The sequence below is a fragment of the Molothrus aeneus genome, chromosome 3 (assembly GCF_037042795.1).
Source record: "Molothrus aeneus isolate 106 chromosome 3, BPBGC_Maene_1.0, whole genome shotgun sequence".
NCBI lineage: Eukaryota > Metazoa > Chordata > Aves > Passeriformes > Icteridae > Molothrus > Molothrus aeneus.
In genome coordinates, this window is record NC_089648.1 from 38,787,385 (window position 1) to 38,815,257 (window position 27,873).

Here is a 27,873-nt window from a genome sequence, read left to right on the forward strand (position 1 = left end):
TATATATATATATATCTGTATCTATATGTATATGTGTGCAATTAGGTAGCTAATGGAGCTCATAAAGAGATGAAGAAAGTAAATATATCAGGAGATAAAAAACATGTAATGGTAGACGTAGTATTCTGGATATCTTGACACATTTATTGTACTATAAAATACTGCAGCCATTTCTGACCTGTTAAATTTTATTGCATAAGGATGAAATAAGGCATATATAGGAATATTTAGGTTTTGGATTATTTCATGTAGATATATGAAGTATTACAGTATTGATATGTTTGCAGGCAAGGCAGTCTTGGCTTACTTATGCCAATTTATTAGTTTTATTTTGTATGAAAGAGTGACCTTCAATATGATAATCTTATGAAATATTTAAGGAATATAAATATAAGCACAGGATTAAGAAATGAAATTTGCAAAATGCTAACTTCCTGGTTTGGAAAGGACAACATAGACTTCAAATGTTTTATTGGTTTGCCTGGACATTTATGTAGTTAAAATACTTTCCAGACCTGAAGTCTTTGTTAGTTTCTTAATATGAATTTATCTTTCTTTAAGAAAAAAATGTTGCAAGAATCCTTACTAAAAGCAGTCAATTTAAACTAATGTTACAAAAGTAAAAGAAAGTAATATTTTATTGCCTGTTTACTTTGCTGTTAACAACTGAAGATGTTATGCTAGTGGCTAGGATAAATGTGCAATTTTCAGATTAAAATATGGGGTTTGACTTGTGTTGAGCTTTTAGTTGCAACACAGTCAAAGATTGTATTTCTGGAAACAAGTTAACCATTTCCCACATAATGATTTAAAGGAAATTTTAGATCAGGGTGAAGGAAGACTGTGTGTGGTAGAGATACTGAGTCTATTAGTTTTGCTTTTTAAATCATGACTGCCTCTCCAGAATTTTTTCCTGAAAATACTTTGTGTGTGGCATAACCAGGCAGTTATTTGCCATGATTGTGTTAGAAAGCAGAGCTGCATTTGAGAACCAGATCCACAGAGACTACATAACTTCCATTTAGTCTCTGAGTGGGTTTTTTTTTTTTGTTTGCTTGTTTAGAAATACATATAATTCTTAAGACGTGTGGTCTTTTCTAACATATTGTTCATCTTGTCTAGAGAAACATTATTCTGATTTTTAAGTCTAAAAAAGGCTTAAGATTTTACTAAGTGTACCAGAAGAGTATTGTATTTCAGTTTTTGAGTTACTTGAAGATTTTTGAAGTTTCCTTTTTGCTGTCCTGTGTATGCTCAGCTCCGCAACATAACATTATCAACTGTCTGAGCTTTTCTTCTGAAGCTTATTGTGCAATAAATGGGGAGAGTGAGTACACAGCACACATCAGGTTGAACCACTCCACACAGAATAGGACACTGAGCAGTGCTGGTATTGTCAATACCTGAGAAAATGAGCAGATGAGGAGGTACTGAATGCACAGACTCTTTCTGGTGGTGACAGCCCAAGGGGGAATGAGAAATATAGGAAATGCAGCCTAAACACAAGAAGAAGCTGTGAGGGTAGTCAAACACTGGCACAGGTTGCCCAGAAAGGTTTTGGATCTCCATCTTTAGAGACATTCAAAGCCTGACTGGACATGACCATTACAAATGCTCATATGAAACTTCTGCCTGTTAACAGTCAATTCTTTTGTTTCTATATTATGCAAATAGAGGTTTTTTTCTCTTATTTCTCACCTTAGAGAAAGCTTGTCTGCAAGTATATTAGATATCTGAATCAGAAATTTATTCTGTCATTCTATATATTTTTCAGATTTTTTTCCTTTTTCCTTCCCCTGGAGCCTGTTGGTTACTGATCCTATTAGAATTTTTGTGTCAGGCCATTTAGTAGCGGTGTTGTACTGAATCTGTACTCAGCTAAATTTGCCAGTACTGGGGTGGGTAACAGCTCATTCTGTACAGTAAGTGTTTTGTCATCATTAGTCTGATAATTATACATTTCTCTTCTCCAAAGAGGCAGAAATACTCATGAACTCAAAGGAAGAAATTTGGTGTTTATTAGCCTTTTGCACACTGGACATACTGTTATGTGATCGTTATTTGCTCAGCTCTTTATAACTTCATTCTGTGGCAATACTTATTTGAGGCCACTAGTTCAGCACTCCAACCCACTTGTCTGAAGCACATTAGGAATTTCAGCACTCCCATCAAATGCAGTAATGTAACCACAGGTTAGTAAGCTAGAAAATATCTTTGAATTGGATGAAGTATTTTGTGTGCTAGAGAGCTTCCACACAATTTGTTGTTTTCTTTTTCTTTGCTTTTCTCAGCAATTTAGCAGCACTGGCTATGAAGAGCAGAACAGCAACAGAATTTGCTAGCTAAGCCACATCAGACTGCTGGGATTTTTGTACTCTGGTAATAGTTTAAAGGGCTGCTTACATATTTGTCAGACTTACAAAGTTACTGTATAACTCATCTGGAAAGTGCATTCCACTAAAAACTCATGGAATTCTACAGATTGTTGTAGTGCAGCTCTTTCTCTTAGTTGAGGACTACCATGTTATTTAATAAAATGTGTATCTTTTACTTAGCTCCAGACAGAGCTATCTATGAAATCAATCTGAAAAGGCACTGTGAAAATTTGCCCAATAACAAAAAAACCTCATTTTTGCAATTTTTTGTGCCGGTAGTGGTAGTTGCGGAGCTTGCGTTTACTTGCCTGTGACTTTCTAGGTACAATAAAAAGTTCAGGTAAAGGTTTGGATCTTTCTCTTGAACTTTAGTGCATGTTTTGTGTTGGTCATTATTTAATAACCTGAATGGGTTTTGAGAGCCTTTCTTATGGGTTTGCAAGTTCACTGCATTATGCATGCTCTAAAGCCTCATGAATTGGTGACTTCTGCTTGGACTTCCTGGTCTTTAAAGCTGTCAGCTGATGCATTAAGATTGATGGATATTTGGTTTTGTGTGTGCCTCTGATATTAACTATAGTTAATTTACTCTTTTCTCTTAGGAAACTGTCCTTGTCAAGTGTAGCCGTCCTGGTCATGCCTCAGTAAACAAGACTTTTCAGTTTGAGAGGTGAGTAGTCCTGTGTAACAAATGGAAATCTTAATTGCTGGAAGATTTGTGAAGACTAATATTTTTAGTAGACATTAGCTAGAGGATAATGCTCTTTTTGGTTGGGATTTTTGAGTAGGGTAGGCAAGAGGAAAATTCTTGGGGTTTTTTTAGTGTGATAATTATGTTCTTCTCAGGACAGAATAATGCATTTCAGAGAATGGATAACAGTCTTCCCTCTCAGTAAAGACTACTGATAGGGCTGAGTTTGAAACCTTTATAGAGACTTGACTCTTTTCACAACATGAATAGCTGTCCTGGTCCTTGCAACATGTTGCAATGTAGCAGAATGTTTTAAAGGTAAGGAAGCCTTGTTTGCCTTCCAGTACTTAGAGGGAGCTCTTAAGAAAATGGGGCCAAACTTTTTAGTAAGGCCTGTTGCAATAGGAACAGGATTAGTAGTGGATTTAAACTAAAAGAGGGTTAATTGAGACTAGATATAAGGAAGAATATTTTCACAATGAATGTGGTGAAAAGCTGGAATAGGTTTCCTAAAGAGGGACTAGATATCAGATTCCTGGAAACATCTGAGGTCAGGTGATATGGGACTCTGAGCAACTGATCTAGTTGATGTCCCTGCTCATTGCAGGGGGATTGGACTAGGTGACCTTTAGAGGTTCCTTAAAACCCAGACAATTCAATGGTTCTATGAATTGAGGTGGATTGCAAGATTTCAGTATTAGACATAGAGCATGACTCCAGCAGAAACTGGACTGAGCACTTGTACGAGTTGATGTTCAAACAGCCTGACCAGAGGCAGGAAGGAAGAGCACTGGCATGGGAATCAGTGCTCCCCGAGGGAAAGGCTACAGTGGGACTACTTTCCATATAAGATGCTCAAAAATCCACACAGATGAATTGGATTTTGAATGCACCATTTGTGAGGTGCATTCAAAATTTAATGGGACACTAGAGTCACTACCAGTCTCAGTGACACAGAGAACTGCTGGGAGTCAGGCTGAAGGGTGCCTTCTGTTCTGTCAAAATAGTGCTGACTTGGACCTCTGAAAACAGGAATGAAGAGTGAATAATACAATGAGAACTCTGTAAATGACAAAATACAAAATTTTACCCCAATGCCTCTTTCTAATGCAAACTTTGAATCTGTATATTGCAATGACTCAGGAGGCTGTCTACCCTGAACCATGATGGAAAACCTTCTGGAAACAGAATACAGGAGGACAGTTTCATGCTTCCTTGCTTGAAGGCAAAATTTGATTTAAAGTCAGATGTATCCAGCATGAATTATCTGTCCTGGTTTAAACTTAATGTCTGAGCATGTTCAGCTGAAATTCCTGTAGGTTTGCTAACCATTGTTAGTCATTTACCCTTTCCTCAAGGCATTCTTTTAAAGTGCTGCAGTTTTCTACTCACAGGAGAATGGGGACTGCTGTCATGCAGGCCACCAAGCACCTGAAAAATCCTGAGATAATGCAGATCTTGGGGAAGCTTTACTGATCCCACAGGACTTCTTTGATATAGGACTTCTTTGATTCAAGGCATGTGAGCTCTCTTAGGGTACATGGCCCCCTCAGATGCTGCTAAGCTACTCAAAGTAATTCCTTTCACTCTTCAGCTGTACCTAACCCAGCCATACCAGTTGAAGTAAACATAGAATAATGCTGGAATTAACTCTGTAGAGCAGCCCAGTTAATGGTATTGACCCACTACTCCAGAGGTGCTGTGATTCTGGAAATGTGGTGTAGATCCTGGTAATCAGGAAAAGGGTTAAAAAATGTAAATCCCCCAAAGAATGCAGCTCTCCAGGAATGTTTTTTTAGTGTCCCAGTACAGCTATTTTTTATAAACAGAAAAGCATATGTTTCTTATGAACTCTAGAATGTTTATTTTTTTAGCAATGTTTTATGGAACTAATAAATGTCAAAATATTTGATTTCAGCTCAGGAAGAAAATTCCAGCTTTCAACATGTTATGCTTTTATAATTTTATTGGCAAATCAGTTAGCAAAATAAAAAGGAAGCTCAGAATTTTCAATGTGAAATTCACATTAATCAGTGCACAGGGACAAATCTATCATTTGGGTAAAAATACATGGGGTTTTAGAAAGAGATTCTTTGGATTTGCAGCATCTTTCATGGTTTCAGATAGCTAATGAAGTGGGTGTCCATGCTTCAGCCAAGGCTGTGGTTACAGTGTAGCATAAACTAGTTCAAGACTACTTTAAACCACTTTTTTTCAGTATGGATAGCATTTGAACCACAGCAGCTAAGTAGTGGCAGTAAAACCCCTTTAGGAAGTCAAGTAAATATTTGAGTAGTTACTGTAACGTGGAATCACGTGCCTTTCCTGGGATCAGCTACCGGAGCCTGACCTTGCCATAGCTGTACTGACCCCAGCTGTGGCTGTCCTTGGATGAAATGGCCTCAAGCTGCACTAGGGCTTAGGTGTGTTCCAGCCTCTGCTCAGGGTGGACATCAAGGAGATTTTCTGCACAGAAAGGGTGCTTCAGCTCTGGAACAGGCTGCCCAGGGAGGGGGTGGAACACACATCCCTGGAAGCGTTCAAGAAACAACTGGATGAGGCACCTGCTGGGTTAGGTGACAAGGTGGCGTTCAGTTAAAGGTTGGACTTGATGGCTTTGGAGGTCTTTTCCAAGCTAATTGATTCTGTGATTCTACTTGGCTGTGCAAATGAACTGCTAAGACTGATTGATTCTAGCCTGGGTTGTGGCCAGTAGCAATGTGTTTGCTTTCTTAGGCAACAAAAGTCATCAGCTGTGAATGTTTTAATCTTTAAAATGCCTTTCTTAGCATTTTCTCTTTTTTTAAAATTTACATAGTAGCTCTGAGATGTTTTGATGTGCACAGAAAAAATATTTCAACACATACTGAGTTAGAGACCTAGGTGGTTAAGATGGAGAACTGGATGCTAATGAATATTTCATCAATTGCAGATGATAGATGAAGCAGAGAAAAGTGTTTGGAAGTGCTTTTGCTCTTCTATATTGACCTTGCAGATTGGATGTGCAAAGTTTACTGAAGCATATGCTCATGTGCATGCAAAGCAGGGACAGAGTATTCAGTGCCTGTGTCCTCCTGGTCTGAACTGTGCCACATCCCTGCATATTTGTTGGTTTCTCAGTGCACTATGATGGCACATCAGTGGAATGGCAATACAAGCAGTATTTGTCTATCAAGCCAGACAAGTGCTCCTTCCCTGATTAAAGAGAGTACATATTCCAGCAACTTACAATTAGTCTGTGGAACACATTGCCACAGGATGTTGCTCTGGGCCAAGAATTTAGCAAGATGCAGAAAGAAACTGAATGCTAATTCTAATAATATTTTTTTTGAAGCAGAGATTCAACTCATATTTCAGTTTTGAGGCCAGTATACAGCTTTTAAGGATTAGGATGAAACACAGAGATGAATTATTGTGTCGCTGACAACCAAATTGTTTCTTGCTCCTTTCTCTGGCTGTTGTCAGGAAAAATGCTGAGTTCAATGCATTGGCTCCAATTCTGTATCTGTTTATCAGTGATCCCTCTGTATAAACTTATTTATGGAGAGCATGAATACAAAAACTCTATTTGTGCAGTCTATAGACTGTACCAGACAGATCATGGTCAGATATACAAAGAGGCTTGAGTAAATGCTGAAGAGCACACTTTGTCTTTATTCAGTTAACCCTGTAGTATCCTGTACAATCTGTGGAATACTGTTAACTGAAGTGTACTGCTGTACTGTATACATAGAGGAGTGACTACACTTTGTAACATTTGCTGCTACCAAAATTCCTGTTTCTAATTAGCCATTTTGCTGTGAGCTATAAAGAGCATATATCACGTATTGGAAAACAGAGCTAGACAAAAAAAAAATCACCACAGAAAGATACCAGAAAAGGAAACTTTTTCAAAAGATAAACATTCATACCTCAAATATTTAACTGTGGGTAAAGACATTCATGTTTTAGATTCTGTTCATCTTGTATAAACAATGGGTGCTGCAGGCTGTAATCTTGGGGAGGATACATTTTTGGTGTGCTACAGAAGAAATGAATGAGTTAGGATATCCATGTTTTATGATCAGAATTTCCTCTCTCTGATGATTTCCTATTTTCAGGTCTTGATTTTATGTTGTACAGACCTGAGAGGATTGGAAGGAAGATTTCTTCGAAGATAACTATTGGGTTTTTTTCCTCTTTGCATTCAAAAAACATATGGAGCTGTTTCAGACATCACTGTATTGGCCCACATATTGAAATGTCATTGCTCTTTTCTAAGAGGTAGAATAACTCATGCAATTTAATTGTCTTCCATTCTGTTTAAAAAGGTCTGCACTCCACCTCATTATGTAAAAGAAAGTCTAGAAGTGTTGATTTCAGAGTAGGTAGTTCATCAGGGCTGGGGATGGAAACACCTTAGGCTGATATCGCCCACAAAGATAGTGCATCCTTAAACATTACCCTCAGGAGCATTCTGATTTCTGCTGTGCCTCTGAGTCTTCTGAGACAAGTCCTCAGCAAGTCTGCAGTCTCTGTGCTTCTTGTGCTTCTTTCCTACCCCCCACCACGTCCCACCAAACTTCACCCGCATCCATGGGCCAGTACAACCAGGCCACTGTCTTCCATAAACTGATACAAAGGAATCCCAGGCAGCAGGGATATTTCACATTCTAGTAGGTGTGGAAAAGTTACAGGGATCCAGTACAGCCTAAAAAAAGACTGAGTGCCAGAGGGGCAGGCAGGAGGTTTAGGATGAGTTCAATCCACGAGGGTACACCTATGTGTTGTTCTCCCCAGAACGCACAACAGCTGCTCCCAAAATGTGAGTGAGGACTTTGGAGTTCAAATTTTCAGTTCTGTGTCACAGAAATGTCAGCAGGTCCCAGATTATATGTCACTGGCCTAGAGTTTCTGTGGTCTGTGTTCTTGTGACAACATTTATATTTTTCTTTGGTTAATCATTGCACTTTGTTCCTCAGAGTTTACAATGATTTGGAGTCTCAAGATGCAGTATTTGCAGATGTGGCCCCTTTGCTAACATCTCTCCTGGATGGGTAAGTTAAAAGGTTGCAGTAAGAAAGCTAAAGCACAATAATCTACTGAAATCTATCAATTAAAAAAATACTTAATAATGGTGATCTAGTCAAGTTTTATGGCTTTTCAGTTCCATTTTCCTGTTTTCTTTCTACTCAGCACCAAGTGAATGCTGTTTCTCTGTAGAAACAGTAAAAATAGGGATTACAAAATTTAGCAGAGCAGACAAATTTGTAAAAATATAAAAAAATCCCAGTTTTTTCCTCTGATCTGCTTCTGTCAAACTGATGCTTCGATTGGAAGATGTTGTATTATTTCTTTGTGTTCTTTATGTTATATTTTATAACTTTTCCAGCTGCAGACATTGTATGATACATCTTTTCCAACAGTGTGTTCACTGTGAACATTGTGTGCAATGTGAAAGGCCTGCCAGGGCCACTCTGTTCTGGTTTTGTGTCCAGCACAGCCCATAGGAGGTGGTGCAATTGATTCCTGGTTGAACCAGAACTGAGCATTCTCAGTCATTGTACTGCTCCTTCAGGCACTGGGGTAAAACAGAATTCTGGTTTGAATATAAAACTGATCAGTAACAAGCACTAACAAATACATGGAATTACTTCTAGCTACTGAAGCTCATGAAGTGTGATTTTTCATAACTACTGAGCCAACTTAAACTACTCTTGCAAAGAGGCTTTGATGTGCATATTGTTATAATCCTTGAGGCTTAAGCTGAGTTTTATACATAACTTTCTGCTCCTTTTTTCATCCCTGTTCCAATACCACTTAATTATATGGTAGGGCTGTCATGGACCTTTCACTCCCTGGAGAGGAAAATACAGTCCCTTTCTATTCACAGTTGAACAGTGGGAATCCTTGTTCCCAGCAGCCTGCACACTGAAGTTTCCAAGTTCCTTTTGTTAAAAGCATCCTAGAAGAGGTATCTAAAGATACTGTGAATATTGGGAATACCATATGCCACTGAGAGGCCCCCAAAGGCTCCCTGGCTGAGGGAAGTCATAGATTGCATTATTCTTGTTTACCAGTGATGAGTAACCACAGTTTCTTTAGCTGACCAACCTAGGGACCACTATGTTGTAGGCGTTTAAAGAAGTCTTAATACTACTGCTTTCTCTCCCTACTTTTCCTTTTGCAATGATCATAATTTTGCCTTGGTTCAACAGGTCCTTTAAGTGTCTTCAGACACATCTGATCTGTACTTTGATCTGCTGTACTTCCCACTTACTAATTTTTACATGGGGAGAATCCTGTCCTAAAAGCTAAGATTTTGCATTCAGTTAGGAAATGTTCTGTTATTGAAAACAATAGACCTGTCTTGTTCTTCCAGAAGTGCTGTTTAAACAGAAGCAGATTCTCAGGAAAGGCGAGTCTGTGCATATGAGCACAGCAGCCTTCCCACTGTAAATGGGAAACAGACATAGTCTGAACCTTGAACCTCTTTGCTCCTCCTGATTGTTTTAGTCTGGGTTCCAAAGTGGTCTGTAACAACTTTTAGCTCGAGTAGAAGGGAGTGTTCACTCCTTTTCCATACTTTTTCTGTTTTTCTTTCTTAATGGATTGTTTCATTTTTCAGTACAAATATACAGGAAGAAAAGATTGTTCCATTTGTAAACCAGACAAAGTATAGCAGGCTTTAAAGTTTACCATTAGCCATACAGGGTCAACAGTGGAGTAAGATAACTTCTTTTCTTTACAGCATTGAAGAATCCAACTTGTTTATTTTACAAATGAACTTCTCCTCCTTTCATTTCCTTTAACAGTGTTTTCTCCTAGGGGTAACTTTGCTGGAGTGAACAGCCACGCTCTTTTCAGGAGAGAAGTGCTACAAAATTATTGGTATTTTAGCTTGAAAATAAGAACTTTTCTAAAGAAGACTATAACAGTTACATATTATAATAAAGTGGAGAAGGAAAAATACCAGGGCACATAGGTGAATCATAGTAAAAAATCTTCAGATTTCTCTATTTGAAAGCTTTATGCTGGAGCTAGAGCTCCAATGAAGTAAACTATAATAAATAACTACTATATAGATAAACATAAAGTAATCTGCTGCTTGTCCTATTGTTGAATCCCCCAACAATTCATTATCTCCTGTACCTGCTTAGATACAATACTGCTTTGGCCAGTTTTGGGTCATTTAGGCTGACTGAAACACTGTTTTGGCTTTGGCAGAGAAGTTACCACTGATTGATATATGACTTGCACCCTGTCTTCAATGTTCCAATCCTCTGCCCACTTAACTTCTAATCATATCATTTGTATCTTGTCAGAACTATTTTGTCCATCATGCATACTGTCTTATAACTAGCAGCAATTAAGGAAAATTTAAACAGCTGGACTATGGGAAAGTCCTTTAGGAGAGACTTCTAAGAAGACTAATTCTGTTTTTCCTAAGGAAAAACATCTGGCTCCTTTTTTGGTTCCAAAGATCTGTTTAATTTTGAAACAGGGCTAGAAGTCTCAGTAAGTTATAGGCTGGCCAGGCAGTACGCATGAGGAGTGGAACTGTGAAAATTACTCATGGTTAGTCTAGCTAAAAACTACCAAAATTAGTGTGAGCTTTTCTACTGATTTATGTCAGCAGTGAATATTTCAAGAAATCCCTCATTTCAGATCTACAGCCCTGATTGCTGTCACATTTAATTTTACTGTAGTGCTCTTTGTTTTCAATTACAGTTATATCATCTCCTTTACTTCATCAAATATATGACTAGACTCTTATTTTATACTCTGCAGTGCATGCTAAAATCTGGAGGGACCTTACTAAAGATTCACTGACTGCAACTTTGACTTCACATTCCCAGGAAGGGTACCCAAGTATTTTCCATGTGGCTTATCAGCCCACATCTCTTTCCAACAAGTGAATGCTTTCAAAATAATCCTCCTGAATTAATTGCTTCTAGGCATGCTTAATAAGCATGTAAGTATTTCATGACTTGAAACCATACATTTAAAACAATTAGATGAGGGGTGTTCATTCAAATATGCTGGCATATGCTTGAAACTACATTTTTGATATGAGGAAAAGCATCAGATAATCAAAAGCAGCTGTTTCAGGTCTGCCCACAGAGGAGGTAGCTTAGGCAGTGAAATTTTATTCCCTGGCAGAAAAGGAGCAAGCCCATTCTTGCAACTCTTGCAGAGCAGAAGTTTCTGAAAACTGTGAAGCACTTCTTGTGTATGAAGGTTGTGCTAATGTCGTATCTCTGAACAAACAGGATAGTCCAGGGATAGAGCAGTCCTGTCAGCATAAATGCACATCTTCCAGGGCTTTGGCTGGCACAGTACTGTGGTCAACATCCAGCTTCTGGCAGGAGCAGCAGAGCAGGAACAGCCAAGGAGGGGCAAAACTTCAGATGCACAGCACAGCGTCGGTCCTCCATACAGAGGAGTACTGTGGCTGGATGCATCTGTATCCACCCACTTATTTTGCTTAAGATGTTGACTTTGATCTGATTGTGTTAGTAACACACTTTCCAGATAGGATACATACATTTCAGTTCACATCCCTGTGGCACAGACATCCACAACAGTGCTCACAGCTGTGAACAATTCTTTTTCTATTATTCTCAATGCAAGAGGCATTTTCAGAGTTCTGTTCAATAGACATATTTACTTGTCTGCTTCAGAAGATGATGTTTCATAGGTGCTTGTTCCTCTGTACTGATATTGTACATTTTCATTTTCTACTTGTCCTTATCAGAGCAGTTCCTGCCACCTTTGTTCCAGAATAGTCATTGTGTGCATGCTCATTCTCAACTGGTGCTCTTGGTTTAAAATTTGTGCCTCCTATTCCTAGGGCTGTCTTCTCTGAGGGCTATGACTGATGAGCCTGCCTGAAAAAGGCTATGAGAGATGAAGAGTCCCCAGCTGTTAGGACACAAGTGCAGTGGTTTGCAGCACAGCACTATTACCAAATCAAGCCCAGAAATGGTTTACTTTAAAATGCTGTACTGTAAGCTGCAGTGGTTCAGGAGCTGGTTAAAAAGCAGCTCATTAGTGCAAAAGCTGAAAGTTGAGCAGGCAAGGAGGTCTAACAGCGTCAATCATTCCAAGCTAAGGATCCTTTAAACTTCTACTTAAAAGCTTCCCTTCAACTCTGCTTAAAAATTAAAATCTATTTAGGTGATGTTATGAACAGTAATTACTGTCAGACTTTGAGATCTGCAGAAAGAAATCAGGGCAGTGCTTTTATTTTCTTGTTTGTATTCCCATATTGTTTGGAGTTTGACTTGCCACCTAACAGAGACATTTGATAATGGTAAAATCAATTACAGCACTTCTATTTTTCAGGTACAATGTGTGTATCATGGCTTATGGGCAAACTGGAAGTGGGAAGACATACACAATGTTGGGACCACAGTTAGAGGGGAACTTAGCATTTGCCATAGAAGAGGAATCAGAACTTGGAATTATTCCCCGAGCTGCCCAAGAAGTGTTCAGGTAAAAACGAAGTAAAGGCTTGCCATCAGAGGCAGTCACTTTAAACTGTATGGAAAGGATGAAATAATGTTTGTAGTGTATTCATCATTACAGATTTCAGCTTCAAAATGGTTGATATTCATAGCTTCTCTGACCACCATTTTATACTTGAGGTTTCATATAGATTTCTAGTCTCTCTCCTGCTTAATCCAACTTTCTAATACAATAAGATTATGCAGTTTTACTGTGTGTTATCTGTCCATCTGGCTTTCAGACTCTAATTAAACTTCTGAAATGTTTCCACCATAGTTGTGGGAGTCCAAAAGATAATTAAGTTCTGAAAAGTTCTGTGAAAATTGACAACTGGAATAGATGAAGAGGATTCAGATTAGAACCCAGTCCCAAGGAAGAAGGATAGTAGAATTTTAAACTACAATCTGTTCTTGTTTTAAGAGTTCTTAGATTTTTTCAATTGAACCTAACATAGGATTGAACTAATATGCTGCTATGTATAGTAGAAGAGCCATTAGAAGTTTTTCCAGCTAAGCCTGTTTGTTTTGGAGAAGGGTATAAACTAAATCAAAGAACCAATTTTGTATGAGAATAACTGTCTAATAGTAAATACTCTCCTGAAGAGAGAAGCCCTTAATTTATGGATTTTCTCAGGCTGCGAACAGATAACTTCTTCCAGATATAGTTTCCCATATCTGTTCATTGCTTGCACTCTGCCAGATTTTATACTCTGAGCTCTGAGTGCAGAAACTGCCAGCAGAGAAATGGTATTAAAAAAAATCCTGAGATGGGAGGCTAGTGGAAAAAAACAAGCTGGCACAGCTGTTTGGAAAACTAAATTCTATTTACTTCCTCAAGTATAAATAAACTGTATATTCTGATTCTTCAAGTTAACATTAGCATATGGATGAGGCAATTCCAAGGCTGCAGATACTTAGTAAATGCTTTTATCAGATTGTAATTATATTAAAATTAAAGAATAGATCTCTATGTACAGATTGTTCTTTTGAGGTTTGACTTCAACATTTCTGGACTTTTTTCTTCAATTTTCTTTTTTCTCTTTTTTTAATTTGCCAGGCTTATTTCAGAAAAGCCACCAGGAAGTTACTGGGTTGAGGTTTCTGTTGTAGAAGTGTATAATAATGAAATTTTTGATCTTCTGGCCAAAGACACTTGTGGAAAAGTGTTTGGCGTCAAGCGTGATGTTGTCACCACCAGAGAAGGGAAGAGTGATGTGCCATTGCTGACGCACGAGTGAGTACAGAGCTTGCTCCTACCATGCAAACGCTATCTGGTGTTAACACTGTGTAGAGCTGTCACAAAACTGCATTTTAGGCACCAGATTGCTTCTAAACAATGAGTCCTTACCATATGCAAAAAACAGTTCTGTTTCTGTTAGCCCAGTCTATTAGACTGCAGTTGGCTGCAAATGTCAAAATAGTTCCAGAAATAAATGTAGTTACTTTGAGTTATACTCCTGTGCTGAGTTCCTTCCACTCAGAATGCCTGAAGATTGCCACATATGTTGTTGTTGCTAGATATATGGCATCTTGTCAGCTGTCGAAAAAGAAGGGATAATCTTGGCACAAAGCACTTTCCATTCGGTCTCATTGAATTATAAAATTTACAGATTATAATCTAAATTTATGTACCAGTTGCAAATAATTAAGCAGCTGTATGGTGTTAGCTTTCCCCTCATGCATTGGAGTTACAAAAAATTAGAATAAGGTTTTAAGTGATCTTTTAATACAAATACCCATCTTAATATTACATAATGTTCTGTTTTCATAACTGAAGGTGTTAAAGCTGGAATTGTTATGTTGGCATTTGAACTGGTAGGTCTTGAAAATCAAGGTTCTTCTGACTAAAAGCTAAGCAGCAAAGCTTCTCACCATCCACTTGTAAGATGTCCCTCCCCAGCATTGGTGTATGCCAGGTTTGATCCTTATTTACACAACTGGACAGTGTAGGGAGAGCTAGGGTATTTAAGGCTACAGCTATGCTTACTTTAATGCCTTCTTTTACTTAATAAGCATTATGAAGATTTGTTCTAGTACTCATGGGAATGATTCTTGGCATTATGTAAGTGTGGCATACAAAGCAAATGTACAGTGCTTTCTTGTTATATATAAAAAACTTACCTTGGGTAATTAGATGTTAAAAATCATATGTTCATAAAATTTCATCCATTAAGAAGAGGGAATCTGTTTCAGATGCTTCAATTTAGTAATGGCTGTGTCATTTATCATAGAATGTCCTGAGTGAGAAGGGGCCCACAAGATCATTGAGTCCAACTCCTGGCCCTGCACAGGACATCCCCAAGAATCCCATTCTAGTACCTAGTCACCCTCTGGGTGAAGAATCTGTTCCTAATATCCAATGTAAACCTCCCCTGACACCTGCTGGTTGTTCCCTCAGGTCATCAGGGAGAAGAGGCTGATTCCTGCCCCTCTGCTTCCCCTCACAAGGAAGTTGTAACTGCAATGAGGTCTCACCTCAGTCTCCTCTTCTCCAGGCTGAACAGACCAAGTCACCTCAGCTTCTGCTTATCTGGCTTCCTTTCTGGGCCTTTCACAATTTTTGTGGCCTTTCTTTGGGCCTTACATAGTAGTATCAACATTAGCTAGAAAAAAAAAAATTAGAATAAGCAGTACTAGTGGCACCAGAGAGGTGATGGTACTCAGTGGAATTAAACTGGACATCTCTCTGTGAGCACCCAGCATGAGAACAGATTCCAGAAAGGAGCATGTGCATTATGGAGATGTCACATAAAGAAGTGTCCTGCTCCTTAAGTAAATAATGTTTGTGAAAAGAAACATCTTGCTCTATTGAAATGTTTAGAAAAGTATTAGTGTTTTCTATGTTTCTGAGGAAATGTGATGTTTTTCTTTGCTTCTCTATAATAATTCTTGTCATGGTCTAATCTCTGCTTTTCCAAGGGGAATTAGCAGTCAGATATGAAATGCATCCCATGCCAATTAAATAAAATGCACCATCAGTGGAGATAATTTTGTCCTGTGGGACTTAGTCACATAAGCAGACCAGTAGTTTGTTTATGTGTATTTAATGCTATTCCCAGCAAGCCTTGATAAAAATACAAGAATGTACTGGAGGATTGTGCAAATGTACTTTTATTCTACCTAGTGATACACATTTATTGATTTGTACTTTCTACCAATTTAATTGCTCATAGAAAAGTAGGAGCCCAGAGAAATTGTCAAGTAGTTTTCTTCACTGTAGGAGCTATATAACTCTCTTTCTGTGAAATAATAAGCACTGCAATATTCTCAGAAGGATTAACATTTGAATCTGGGGTTTGCCTGCTCTTTGGTCTTAAGGTTAAATACAATTTCCATAGAAATTCTGCAAGCTTGATTGCACTCTGCATGCTCCATAAGAACATGGAATGAATGAAAAGTGACTGGAGCTTAAAGTGATGAATCCTTTTGCCCTTTCTGTCTGTATTATGCTGACTACTGGGTTTCTCTATGTCTCTATTCTTGTATTTCCCAACTGTGACTCTACTCCAACTTTTAGTATCTAGTTAAGGCTCTGCTGTCAAGGGAATGAAAAACTCCAGAAGATGCTGGGAGCAGAACTCAACCTATGTGTGCTGAATCTTTCTTGGAGGAAGAGCTCATCTTTTTCCTTTGACTAGACAGGAAAGGAGCCATATGACTTAGATAGTGAAGATGGGTGCATGTAGTGTGGGCATGCTGGGAGTTGAACTTTCCCTGTTTCATCAAAACCTCCAAGTAGTTTTTAATTAAGGTATTTCAGTAACTAAGATGCTGGCCTGGCATAATTTTATTCCTGAAAAATGCCTGTTCCACTTCCCAAGGGAACTTTGCATAGTTAGTGGGTGACCCATCTCTTTTCATAGGTTTTGGGAAAGGGAGAGGTGAGAAGCAGTGGGACTCGTGCCACAGAGACAAAAAAAAAAAAGAAGCTGCAATAAGGTTTTGTTTGTCCCTCTAGTTAATAAAATGGCTGCCCTGTTTATTTCTGTAAATTTTAATTTATGGCAAAGGAACCTGGTGCCTTGAACTAAAACTCTTAAAAAGCCACTTATCTCAATCAGTTAATACGAAATTCTAATGCAAACATAAATAAAAATACGGACTTGTATCTCAATTACAATGCAAGCAGTGAAAAAAGTCCAATTCATAAACACATTATATTAATAATTACATAGGTTAATAAGAAAGAACAAACCCAAACAAAGTAAAGGAATCATTGAATGAGGCCACCCAGCTGCCTGAAATCTAAAGTAAACAGCTGCTGCTTTGAATAAAAACACATCCTCATTTATGATAATATTTCATCTAGAATATATTGGCCGGCTGGGTCTCATTGGCCTCTCCATATATTCAATAAAGTACAGTAGTCTCTTTCCTGCTAACATGTTCATCTTACTGAATCATGAAAGCCTCAGTCTCTTTCTTCTTTTATAGCTTGGTTGACTTTGGAGAACTTTCAGCATCAAATTTTTAATGTAACCACAACAGGGCTTCTCTTTGTAGAATCCGGTCCTGGAACGTGCAGCACATAAGGCTGGATGGAGTCGTAGAGATTACACTAAAATATTATTTCTGTCAGTCCTGTGGGGGAGCTACTGTGCCAAGCTTACCACACTGGGCTGAGGGTGCTGCTTGTCTTCAAAGCCAGCTGCAACTTCCCAGCCATAGGTGACCAGCACTGACAGCACACCCTGAGCCCTGTCTTCCTTGGCAAATGCAGGGATGGGGCAGCAGCTTGCAGAATCCAACAGCCTGGTCCTGCATCCTAGCCAAGGCTGCTTCCCCCTCGGGCCTTCCAGTCCTGGCTGACTAGCCACTGGAAGATGCAGTTCAAGGCCTGGGAAGGCAGGATGCGTGCCTCCTTGGATGTGAGGCAATAGTCAGGTCACTCCAGTGTAAGGCTCTGACTGTAGGAACTGGAGCCACTGGTTCTCTGCTGGTACCAGGTCAAACAAGCAGGAGGCATCCCCAGTGGCTGCCCAGAGGTAGAGGTGTCACCGTGGAGGCTGGCATGCGTGGCTCAGGATTGATAGGGGAAGTCTATAGTGATTGTTTACCTCGTGCAGGCCTGGATACACAGGGAACTGAGTTTAGCTGGCTGCTTCTCCTAAGTGCCTATAGATATGGTGTGGCCAAATGCTTTTCTGTGCTTCAGATGCCCTTGCTTTGTTTTTTTAAAGAAATTGTTTTAGTTGAGTATAGTTTGTTTTCTTTTGTTCTTCTGTCTCTAAACTCTTCAAGTATGGCTCTTAGCATAAAATAAGTTTGTGCCTGGTGTGACTTTTACTGAAATCAGCCAAATCTAAGTCATAAAGACCTTGCCTTTTATCACATGCTAGCTGCTGCTGACTGCAGCGTTGTGGAACCAAGCCTGTGGCCTGTCATAAGTGTTATTAATAGTTGTGCTGTTACAGAGCATTCAGTGACCAGGCTATGATACACAGTCATCATTTATACCCCCACCTAAAAACAACTGTTTAGGTGTTCTACCTTCAATGATTATTGAAGAAGGCAACAAGTGAAAGAAAAGGGTAGGCAGTCTTATCTCATTTCTTTTAAACATTGCAAACATAGGGAAAATCATAGTGGGTTTTTTCTTTACCTAACCAATTTATTTCACTGTCTGTGTTTATTTCACTGTGTGTGCTAGGTCTTTGCCCTTGGATTGGTCATATTTGCAGTACTTCTTTTAACAGGAAAAGAAAAAATATAGTATGAGATAAATGGTCTATAGAAATTCATATCTATTTATTCTGATGATGTGCTCATTGAACAGTGGAATCCCTGGACTTTTTTCCAGGGATTCTGGATTTAATTCCAAATGTAAAATATTACTTCCAGAGGCACAGAGAAATTTTGGGGGCTTTTGTCTAATTCTGTACCTAAGAAAATGAGCTATCTCAGCATAAACTGGAGAAATCTACTTCTGTAAGACCAGAGATTCCAGCAATGTCTAAACCTGTGTCTTTTCTTCCAAAGTGTGGAGATATAGAAATGTCTGTTGCTTCAAGAGCTGAGCTATAGTACCTCTGGACCTGCAAGGCTAGCAGGCCACTTCTGCAGCACTTTCAGGACTGCATCACAGCTTTTGGCTTGAATTTTCATCTTTATCCCACCTGAAAAAATCTGTTTGTGCGGCTCAAAACTGAGAGTAGTATAAGGAGAAGAGCAGGGAAATGGAAATGCTGAGGTTCTCATTCAAGTTGTCAGCTTTCTTGTGTGATTTTTTCCTGCAAGTCAGTTAAATATCCTTTCTGTTTCTTTACTTCTTAGGACTGTTGAAAATGTATCTGAATTTTTGCATCTAGTCAACAAAGGCCTACAGCTGAGAGTCACGCACCCAACACTGGTGCATGCTCATTCCTCTCGCTCTCATCTGGTAGTGACATTGACCATAACCACAGTTGTCTTTGGAGATAACTTTGGTAAGTAGGATGTTACTAAGATACATCTGGAGCCAGTTGTTTTTATAAAAACAGTTTGTGGACTGGGAGGTTTTCATATTGCTTTTTCTTCCTTTTTCCAATGTTTGATACATGCCCTCAGTTCTTTTCCATTTTTCTAACTTCTACATTCCTTCTTAAATAACAGACCATTTTCATGTTTGTAGCACTTTTCTTTATGTCTTGACTTCCAGAGTTGTTGAAGTTTTATTGCATGAGGTAACTAATGAATAAGTGTTATCAGAAAGTCATAAGATAAGGTATAAGATAGTAAAGATCTTGATAAGGTACATACTCAAATAAAGTAGTTAAATCACTTAGAATGAATAATTACATGTCATAGAAAGTTTGTGGTTAAGCTAACCATACATTTTAGGGATCATCATATGCTTTTGGTTGAGAAAGAATTAAATTTATTTACTCTTTGCCTTGCAAAAATGCCCTTTAAATTCAGAATCTTTTGAACTGTTAATAATAGGCCACTGTATGAAAAGACAAAATACTTGTCCTATTTACTATGGCAACATTGATATTTCTGCTTTCCACTACCATACCAAGACTTACCAGTTTATTGGTTGAGGAACAACTTTCTTTTGGGGCTCTTGAGGTAACTTTGTTTTCTTTTGCTCATGTTATAATTAGGCTCTCTGCTTGCAGTGCTGTGGTCCATCTCCTTCATATTCTGCAACAACAATATGATTTTAGAAAGTGGGAAATATTTAACATTTTTTTCCTTAGACTGCTATCAGAAATTAAACCAGAAAAAAAAGCAGAACAAACAGTGCCCTCTCTTACCTGTGGGCCTTGCCAAAAGACACAGTTAATTTATAAGCTGCAGCTCCAGCATTCCCGATGTTAACTCTAGTCAGCTTCAGATTCTTGTCAATTCGACTGATGGTACTTTTTGAAACTCAGGGCTTGCACCATTAGCACAGCAGCCATCTTGTCTGGTCCATAATCCCCTTTGCCACTTCTAATTGCAGCCACCCCACTGTGCCATGTTGCCTGGCAGCAAAGCTCTGCAGAAATGGCTAATTGTTGTTGAATGCAGACTCTGGCTTTTGACTCACAGCACGTGGGTGAAGATGTGCACTGTAAGGGAACAGAGAGAGCACCACGGCACCTGGGACCTCACTGCAGCAGTGTGGCTTGTTTAAAAGGAAAGGATCCTGATTTAAAAGCCAGATGCCATTGTCAAATACCTCAATGTCAGATACCTTAGTCACTAAAGAAAAAGTTGTCAAGTCTGTGATGAACTCTGCACTTAAAGCCAAGGTTGACAAGCCAGCACTTTTTCAGGTTTGATTAAAGTATTTTAGCATTTTGATCAGTATTATCTGTTGTTTGAGGAGAGCTGTTTTTTAATTTCATTGTCTAAAACTGAAGAGGAGTGGGAACACTTAGTTTGACACTGTATGGCCTGAAGCCATTTATTCTGTGTAAGCCAACACAGCTGCTCTGCCTACACTGTGAAGATCTGGCTCAGGCTTAGCAGCAGCCTACTTGGAGAAGTACAGACCTCTGTAAGGCAAGTCAGTCTGCTCCTTAGTCAAGTTTTGCAGTTGGAAACTTTCTACTATTCCAACTAGAACTCTGTAAACACCCAAGGAGGTCTGTTGTCTCTATGACCTGTAGCAGAATATGTGCCTTTTATTCTTTTGTTTTTTCAGAGAGAGAAAGAGATAGATGAAAACCAAAACACTAAGAGAAAAAAACAAACTACTTTGGGAAATCCATTTTGCATATATTCCTGCTAAGCTAATGTGAAAGCAGCTTTCCCAGACAGTATTTGTCTTCCTTCCCAGCAAATAGAGAAAGCCAGAGGCTTCTGCTGAGGAATGATACTAGTAGGTAACCAACCTGAACAAGTGGGAATAACACTATTGAGGCAAATAGCTCGTCGTGTGGAGATCTTGCAGTGGGATAGGAGGGCAGAAGGAAGTCTAGGGGGAGCAGCAGCAAAGGACAAAATAGAAGAGGCAGGATAAGGATTTTTTTTTTTTTTTTGCCACAGCACCAGCAGTTGTAATTTCAAATACATAGAATCTATTTTCCGAGCCTACTGCTCCCAAGCATCCGAAACTGCATTTTGGTTACAACAAGTCTAAAACTTTTTTAAAAGCCTCTTTAAAGTCCTTACTGGACTCCCATTTCTTGTTTTCCACACAGATGTCAACAATGGGGATGTTGGATACAACACAATCTACACCAAAGCTTGTTACCAATTGGTACGATCAGTTTGATGAGTAAAACTTTAAGATAGAAAAAGTCATTCAGCCTGCCTGTGCCATGAATTCTGGCTTGTACATTGCTTCTGTTAGAATAGCCTGAAGCAACAGATACTGTACATTCCCCAATTGATACTCCATTTTTTCCCCATCTTAATTTTCAGTGTCAGTGAGAATCTCTCTTTTGTTTTTTCCATTAACCAGGTATGTTATGGGAAGATGAACAAACCAGTCAGAGACTAAATAAAGAGGCTTCCTTCACCTTTCCACAAAAAATGAGAGACAATAAATCCACCTCTTCTTCCAGAGCCTCTTCACCGGTGCAGCTTGAAGCCACTGAGAAAATGAAGCAAGTCAAAACGAGACTGCAGCTGGTGGACCTGGCTGGGAGCGAGTGTGTTGGTAAGCGAACATGTCTGTTTGTGGGCATGGATCCTCATGGATCTAGATTAGAATAAATGCCTTAGTCCTTTATGGAGGGATGCATGCTGCTCACACAGGGGTGGTTTGAACCCAAGACCCATAAACAAAATTTTGAGGGCTGATTGATCCAGTTTTACACTGGTACAGTTTAACTCAAAGTATGGCTGTATAAGCTTGAAAAAAGCCCAGGACGGTTACCCCTATCATAGATACACTGTTTGTTCAGATTGCTTTGATTAGGCCTGTTTTTCTATTCTGAAAATTAGCATGTTTTGGTACATAAATGTTTAAAGGGCATAAATTATTTAAATATTACAAATATCTGTAATAATTGATATCACCATGTGTGGATTTTTCTGCTTTATTGTGGAAAAAGTCTTGGAGGAAATTAGTGTTGAAAAGATAATATTGTTTTCATTGTTTCTTCAAAGCATTTTCCTCCTGCCTCCTCTATGCACACAATAATTTCAAAAACTTGATTATTTCCTAAAGGACAAGCTTTCTTACCAAGAAAAACCATGCAGCCAAATGTATCATTCCAGAAATAATGTTTTGAAAAGTGAACCAGTATTATGAAAGAGTCTTTTACTTTACTGCCAAGAATTCTTGCTGTTGCTCACTGTTAAACTTTTGTTCTACAGAGAAACCTAATATAATCCATTATTTTTTCATTTGCTCTAAATGCTGAAAACATGTAATTGAGCAACAGGGCGTGTGTTTGTTCTCTCAGTTAAATCAGGACAAACATTTCCTCGGTTTGGGGCTCAGCAGGCCAGATCCTCCAGTGAAGCCAGAAGAGCTGTGCTCACATCAGTGTTAGATGAGTTAGTTAGTGGCAGACTGACCTCTGCCATCAGATGTGCTAGTGGACATATTGCTGAAAGTGAGGGCAGTGTTAACTTGTAATTGTTTTAAAATGTGGGCAAATCTAAGTGAGCAGCAGTACCCCAAGCTTCTCACGCATGTCAGCACCCAGCCCTGCTGGCTCTACAGCTGGCCTGGGTAATTTGTAGCATTTACAATCCAATTTGTCCCTTTTTAGCAAATTGTGTTTCGCTTTGAAAACTCAGCTAAATGCTTTATCAAAGTTCATCTAACCAAATGCAGATAATCAGTAGTTTAAACATGTAACCCCTGCCCTATTTGCAGTTTTCTTCTTTAGGGGGATAACTGTTATTCCAGGAGTCCACTTTTCCTTGATATACAAGCAGCCTGAGGATGGCTGTATATATAATGACCCCAGTAAAGTTACCTGGAGATTCATCCTGTCTTGGATTGTTATCCACCCTTTGGCAGGGTCTTCCAAACTGTTTTGCTCTTTCTCTGACAACTGGAGCCTCTACCACTCCAACCTCATCCTCTCCCACAGTCACAGTTCTATAGCCCTCCCTGTCCAGACTTCTGGGGTTTTTGCTACTACTGTACTTTTTCACATTTCCTTCTTGAGCTCCCCTTTGCTAGAAAATGCTGGCCTAAGGGGAAAACAAGATCTCTAGCCACTCTCTGTACCTGTCTAGAGATAGGAGAGTAGGCAGTAGAGGAAGCTGTTGGCCTCATCTGATCCCACTGTCATCAGCTCTGCCTGACATGGATCATGTGCTCTAGGTAAGAAGTGACTGAGGATGTATGTGTACCTCATCCACTATCCTCAAGAAAGCTTGAATTTGAATAACATGATGCTAAATGCTAATAGCAAATTTCTTGTCCCCAAATGGCAATGGTAAGGAGAGCAGGAATTAATTACTCTTAACTGCACCCTCATCCAGACTGATCAAAGAGTTGAGCTTGCAGCACCTCTTTGAATTGGTGCAATGTGTTGCATAGACCAAACCTTTATTGTGTTGTTCAGGGGCAGCATAGCTATGTACAACCATGGTGGGTGGGTGGTAGAAGGGCACCTTCTACCACCTCCTTTATCCATTTCCTTACAGCAAATCATGCCATAAAACACCACTCCACAGGCTTTGGTGAAGCCAAACACTTCACACTTGTGGCTGCTGTACAGTTTTCTTGCTGCAGCTTGTCCATGAGTGGACAAGACACCATCAGTGTCTTGTCTCTATTTCCAAGGGGATACAGATGGGGCAGCTAAGTATTATAAAAAATGGTGGAGCAAAACAGGCTTCTCTTTGGGGCCATTGTGGACTCGTGTTTTCAAAAGCAGTGTTGTCTTGTCTGATCTAAAGGTGTTCCTGCTTTCTTGGTTCCTTGTTCTTAGTACATATGGAGCAAAAAATGCATTGTACACCTGCAGAGATCAACTTTAACATGAGATGCTTTGGACCATCTGTAGACATTGAATCTTCTTTAACCTTTCCTTCACATTACAGTTTTGAGGCAGATTTGCTTAGTGTTACCAGTGCCTTTTTGTACTGTACCAGGTCTGTCTGGAGTGACAGGGGCAGCACTGAGAGAGACCTCCTTCATCAACCGCAGCCTGTCTGCCCTGGCCGACGTTCTGGGAGCGATAGCAGAGCAGCGAGCTCACGTCCCGTATCGGAACAGCAAACTTACACACCTGCTTCAGGACTCTGTCGGTGAGGGATTATTCTGATTCTTGTTAAACAATATAGATTTCTTCTCCTGGCTTTTCCTCTCCTTTGCTGTGTAAAACTAGAAGATGATCCTTATATTCCTTGCTTGAATGTGCCCTCTATTTCAAAGACTCTGGCTTGGGAGAGTGTGAGTGCACACTGACAGTTCTGAACTCCTGAATCAGGCTAAATCTTGCTTTTTCCAAAGCTCAGTTTGAAGAACAACATCTCAATAGGATCATGTAAAGGGTAAAAATTGCATTTCACCTGTGTTTCATGTCAGGTACAGTTTAAAAGTTAAACTTCAATCTTTGTTACTACAGGGTATAATCACCTGCTTGCACATTCCTTAACATTGTGCCCTGTAGCAGCAAGACAAAGAAGGAAGACAGGACATGGCACTGTGCTACAATTTCCTTTTGTGTTGGGGTCACTTCCTCTTCTTTAGCTCCTCATCAATGCAGAAGCAGTTTTAAAGCAAGCGTTATGCCTGCAGTAATATCAGATTTGTGTCCATATGTGTAGTACATTAGACCATTTTTCTTCAGCCAGAAAATATTAAAAGCCCCTATGCTTTTAATCTCCAGTTCAAGGCATTGATAGTGAATGAGATAACAGTTCTTCAGTTTCTGAAATACTATGATTTTCTTTTGCTTAAGCTTTGATTTTCACTTAGTACTGGAGTCCCTACTGTGAGAAGGGAAAGCCAAAAAGAGAAGTGAGATCTATGTTGTATAGGTGCTCAGCCTGATTTTAACTAAATCTGTTGTATGACTTTGGTGAAGTGTTGAAAATGGCCATTTCTTCCTTTGTTTAATTTTTGTCTATAAACTCCAAGTCTGTTTCATTTTATTGTCACACAAGCTATTTTGCCATGACCCCAAATTTACAAATATTTGACAGAACTAAAATAAGTGCCCAGAGCCATAACATACATGATGATTATTTAATGAATCTAATAGGGCAAAAAAATCTACATTATATCTAACAATATATTTGCCCCGAAGTGTTTCACAATTTGTAGACTCCCCATGAAGGAGCTGTCTGTTTCAACAGCCCTTTACAGGAGCAGTCTTCTGCTTCATGAAAACAACAGTAACTTGTGCTCACTGTTGTGTATCAATATGGTAACAATGTATAACTTACTGAAATAATGAGGTAAATAAGTATGTTTTGTCTTTCCCCTGCTTTTAGGAGGTGATGCTAAACTGTTGGTGATGCTGTGCATTTCTCCTGGCCAAAAGTACTTAACAGAATCAATGCAGTCTCTGGGATTTGGAACTCGTGCTCGGCAAGTTCAGAGAGGACAAGTCAAGAAAAAAAATTTCCCAGTGCCGAGTAAAGGAAAATAAAACCTAAGACTCCTCTGGATTAAAGTATCATTAATGAGTTCCTCAGACTGAAATGTATAGTGTTGTCCTTAAGCCATTCTTTTACATATCAACTGCCAGATAAAATAAACAATCCTCACCATGGCATTAGTAAGCACTAAACCTGCTAAAGATGTTCTTGCTCCAAAGATAATAGCATGTATTGACAACAGCTACCCACCATCGTGGAATGGTAGAGAAATAAACTGGGCTTTAAGACATGGCTTTGGTGATGTGTTTCTTTAATTCTGCTTGTCCTAAGTCAACAGGACCCTGATTTAGGGTGGTTTGCTTCTGACAGGCCAAGGGTGCATTCTGTCTTCTCAGTAGAAGTCAGGAGTTTAAATAGCATTCCAGTGCTTCATAGCAGCAAGTGAAATATGTCCTCCCAGCTTGGACTAAAATGAGACACATAATTTTTTGACTGCTCTTCTACATCTGCATGGATGGGGTCATTCCTAATGCACTAGCAACAGGTAGGAGTGTAAAGGAACCCATGAGCTGTACTGAATGGAGCTTTGTTCTCTGGTTTTAGGTAGGAAGTAATGGCATTACTGAGATGGAGAAAAATAAGTAAGGCTATATCTGTTATCCCTCTGGAATGTAGCTTAGAAAGCAAATGAGGGATTACACAACTTTTTGAAAACACACTTAAGTTAAATAGTTGGAATGAGTCCCAGCTCTGCTGAGTTCATTAAACCCACAGCTTTGCCTCTTTGGGGGGTATTTTTGCTTCATGAATGCTGAGAGGCCCTGAACTACAGATCCTAGTGGGACCCAACTGGTACAACTGTTGTAGTAATCTGGCCTATTGTTTCACTTGCATTTCTGAAGCAAGTTAAACACATCAAAACCTTGATGCTGTGCCTTCAGATTAAAAAAGGATAACCACACAAATAAAACACCAAACACCAGCTTGTGATATGCTGTTTGTCACCTGCAAGAGGCTTTCACCCTTTTACACCAATGGTGAGACAACATCATGCAGGGTTTGTGAATGAAGGGACACTGGGAGAAGTTTCAAGAAGTTAAGCAATGTTAGAGGTGAGAAGTAGGTCCAAGGTGAACAACTGGAATCAAGCAACATCTGATGTGTTCTGTGCACTAAATTATTGCTCAGCAGAGGCCTCAAGAGCCACTCTTAATTTTTTTTCCACCAGCAATTACTCTGCCCCTAGACTGGGAGAGAGGTCATTGTTAGGTCACTCCAAAAAGGCTTAAATTGCAGTGGCCTGCCCCAAAAGCTGGAGTTTATAGTACTCCAAGTCACTTAACCTTCACAAGCACAAATATTTATCCAGAGATTATGTAGCATACTACTATTGGAATTTCACCCTTGAATATATAACAGCTGCTGTGTTGCTTGCAGTGCTCTAGTGCTCAGAACATAAGTATTGAACCAGAAAGCTGTAATAACACTTGCTTTCCTAAATAATGTCATGAGGGTAAAAAAAGCCTTAACTTTACCTGATTCCAGCAGTAACAGAGGGGTAGAAAACAAATCTGGCCATGGGAGTTTAGGAAGTTGAGTGGTCAGTAAAACAATCTCAGGTGAAAGTGTCAGAGTGAGGAATGTCAGCCTGGTAAACAAAATGCAGGAGCAGCTTCAAGCTCACCTTAGTCTCTGGACAGCTGGGTTACTAAAGCAGCCTGGATTACAGCTCAAAGAGAGGTTAAGTAATGAGGGCTGATTCCACCAGTAGTTAAAAGTCAGTCCAAGTATTTTAAGGATTTGACATTTTTAAGTGTTACACAGAGGCACGACTTGCATGAGCTGTTCTTTCTTTTCTTTTTCTGAAAAACTGCCCTTCAAAACTTTGAATTTATTTATAATCTTTGTTGTAGGAGAAAAGCAGCAGTACTTATTATTGAAGCAGAGAAACAAACCACTCAAATACGAGCAAAAAGGTTAAGTTTCTACATTAATGTTAACTCTACCAAACAGAGTATGCAGCATTCCCTACTCCTGTTTTCCTTGTCTGCATAGCATATCGCTCACTGTTTGACCTGCACAACAGAGTGTACAGGATATGCAGGGCACCAGGGTTAACATTTTGTTCTAACAACTTTCAGGTTTGGAATTTCCTGGGTTATAGAAATGTGATTGCTCAATCCCAGTGTCAGAAAGGAAGAAGGGTAAAAGTTGTAAGGGTGAAATGGCTTTACTCATGTGTCTAAGCTAAACTGCCTTCTGTCCCAAGAGTCACTCAGGCCTGCCAAAAGAGGATATTCAGACATGTAACTTATGTCTTAGGGAGCAAGCAAAACAGCATGTGCAAGGCCCTGTACTTCTTTGCTGTCATTTTTCAGTATTTAGATAT

The 27,873-nt window shown here is 39.2% G+C and overlaps 1 protein-coding gene across 2 annotated transcripts in view; it reads left to right on the forward strand.

The window, feature by feature from the left end:
- KIF25 (kinesin family member 25) overlaps positions 1-25,775 on the forward strand; it is a 41,044-nt gene extending 15,269 nt beyond the window's left edge. For both annotated transcript variants that reach the window (XM_066545635.1, XM_066545634.1), the window contains exons 8-15: positions 2,978-3,045; positions 8,028-8,102; positions 12,394-12,543; positions 13,612-13,788; positions 18,828-18,979; positions 21,430-21,627; positions 24,030-24,185; positions 25,377-25,775. In XM_066545635.1, the coding sequence (XP_066401732.1) occupies positions 2,978-3,045; positions 8,028-8,102; positions 12,394-12,543; positions 13,612-13,788; positions 18,828-18,979; positions 21,430-21,627; positions 24,030-24,185; positions 25,377-25,534 (1,134 nt within the window). In that variant the 3' untranslated portion in view covers positions 25,535-25,775. The remainder of the gene's footprint in view (positions 1-2,977; positions 3,046-8,027; positions 8,103-12,393; positions 12,544-13,611; positions 13,789-18,827; positions 18,980-21,429; positions 21,628-24,029; positions 24,186-25,376) is intronic.
- Positions 25,776-27,873: the final 2,098 nt, after the last annotated feature.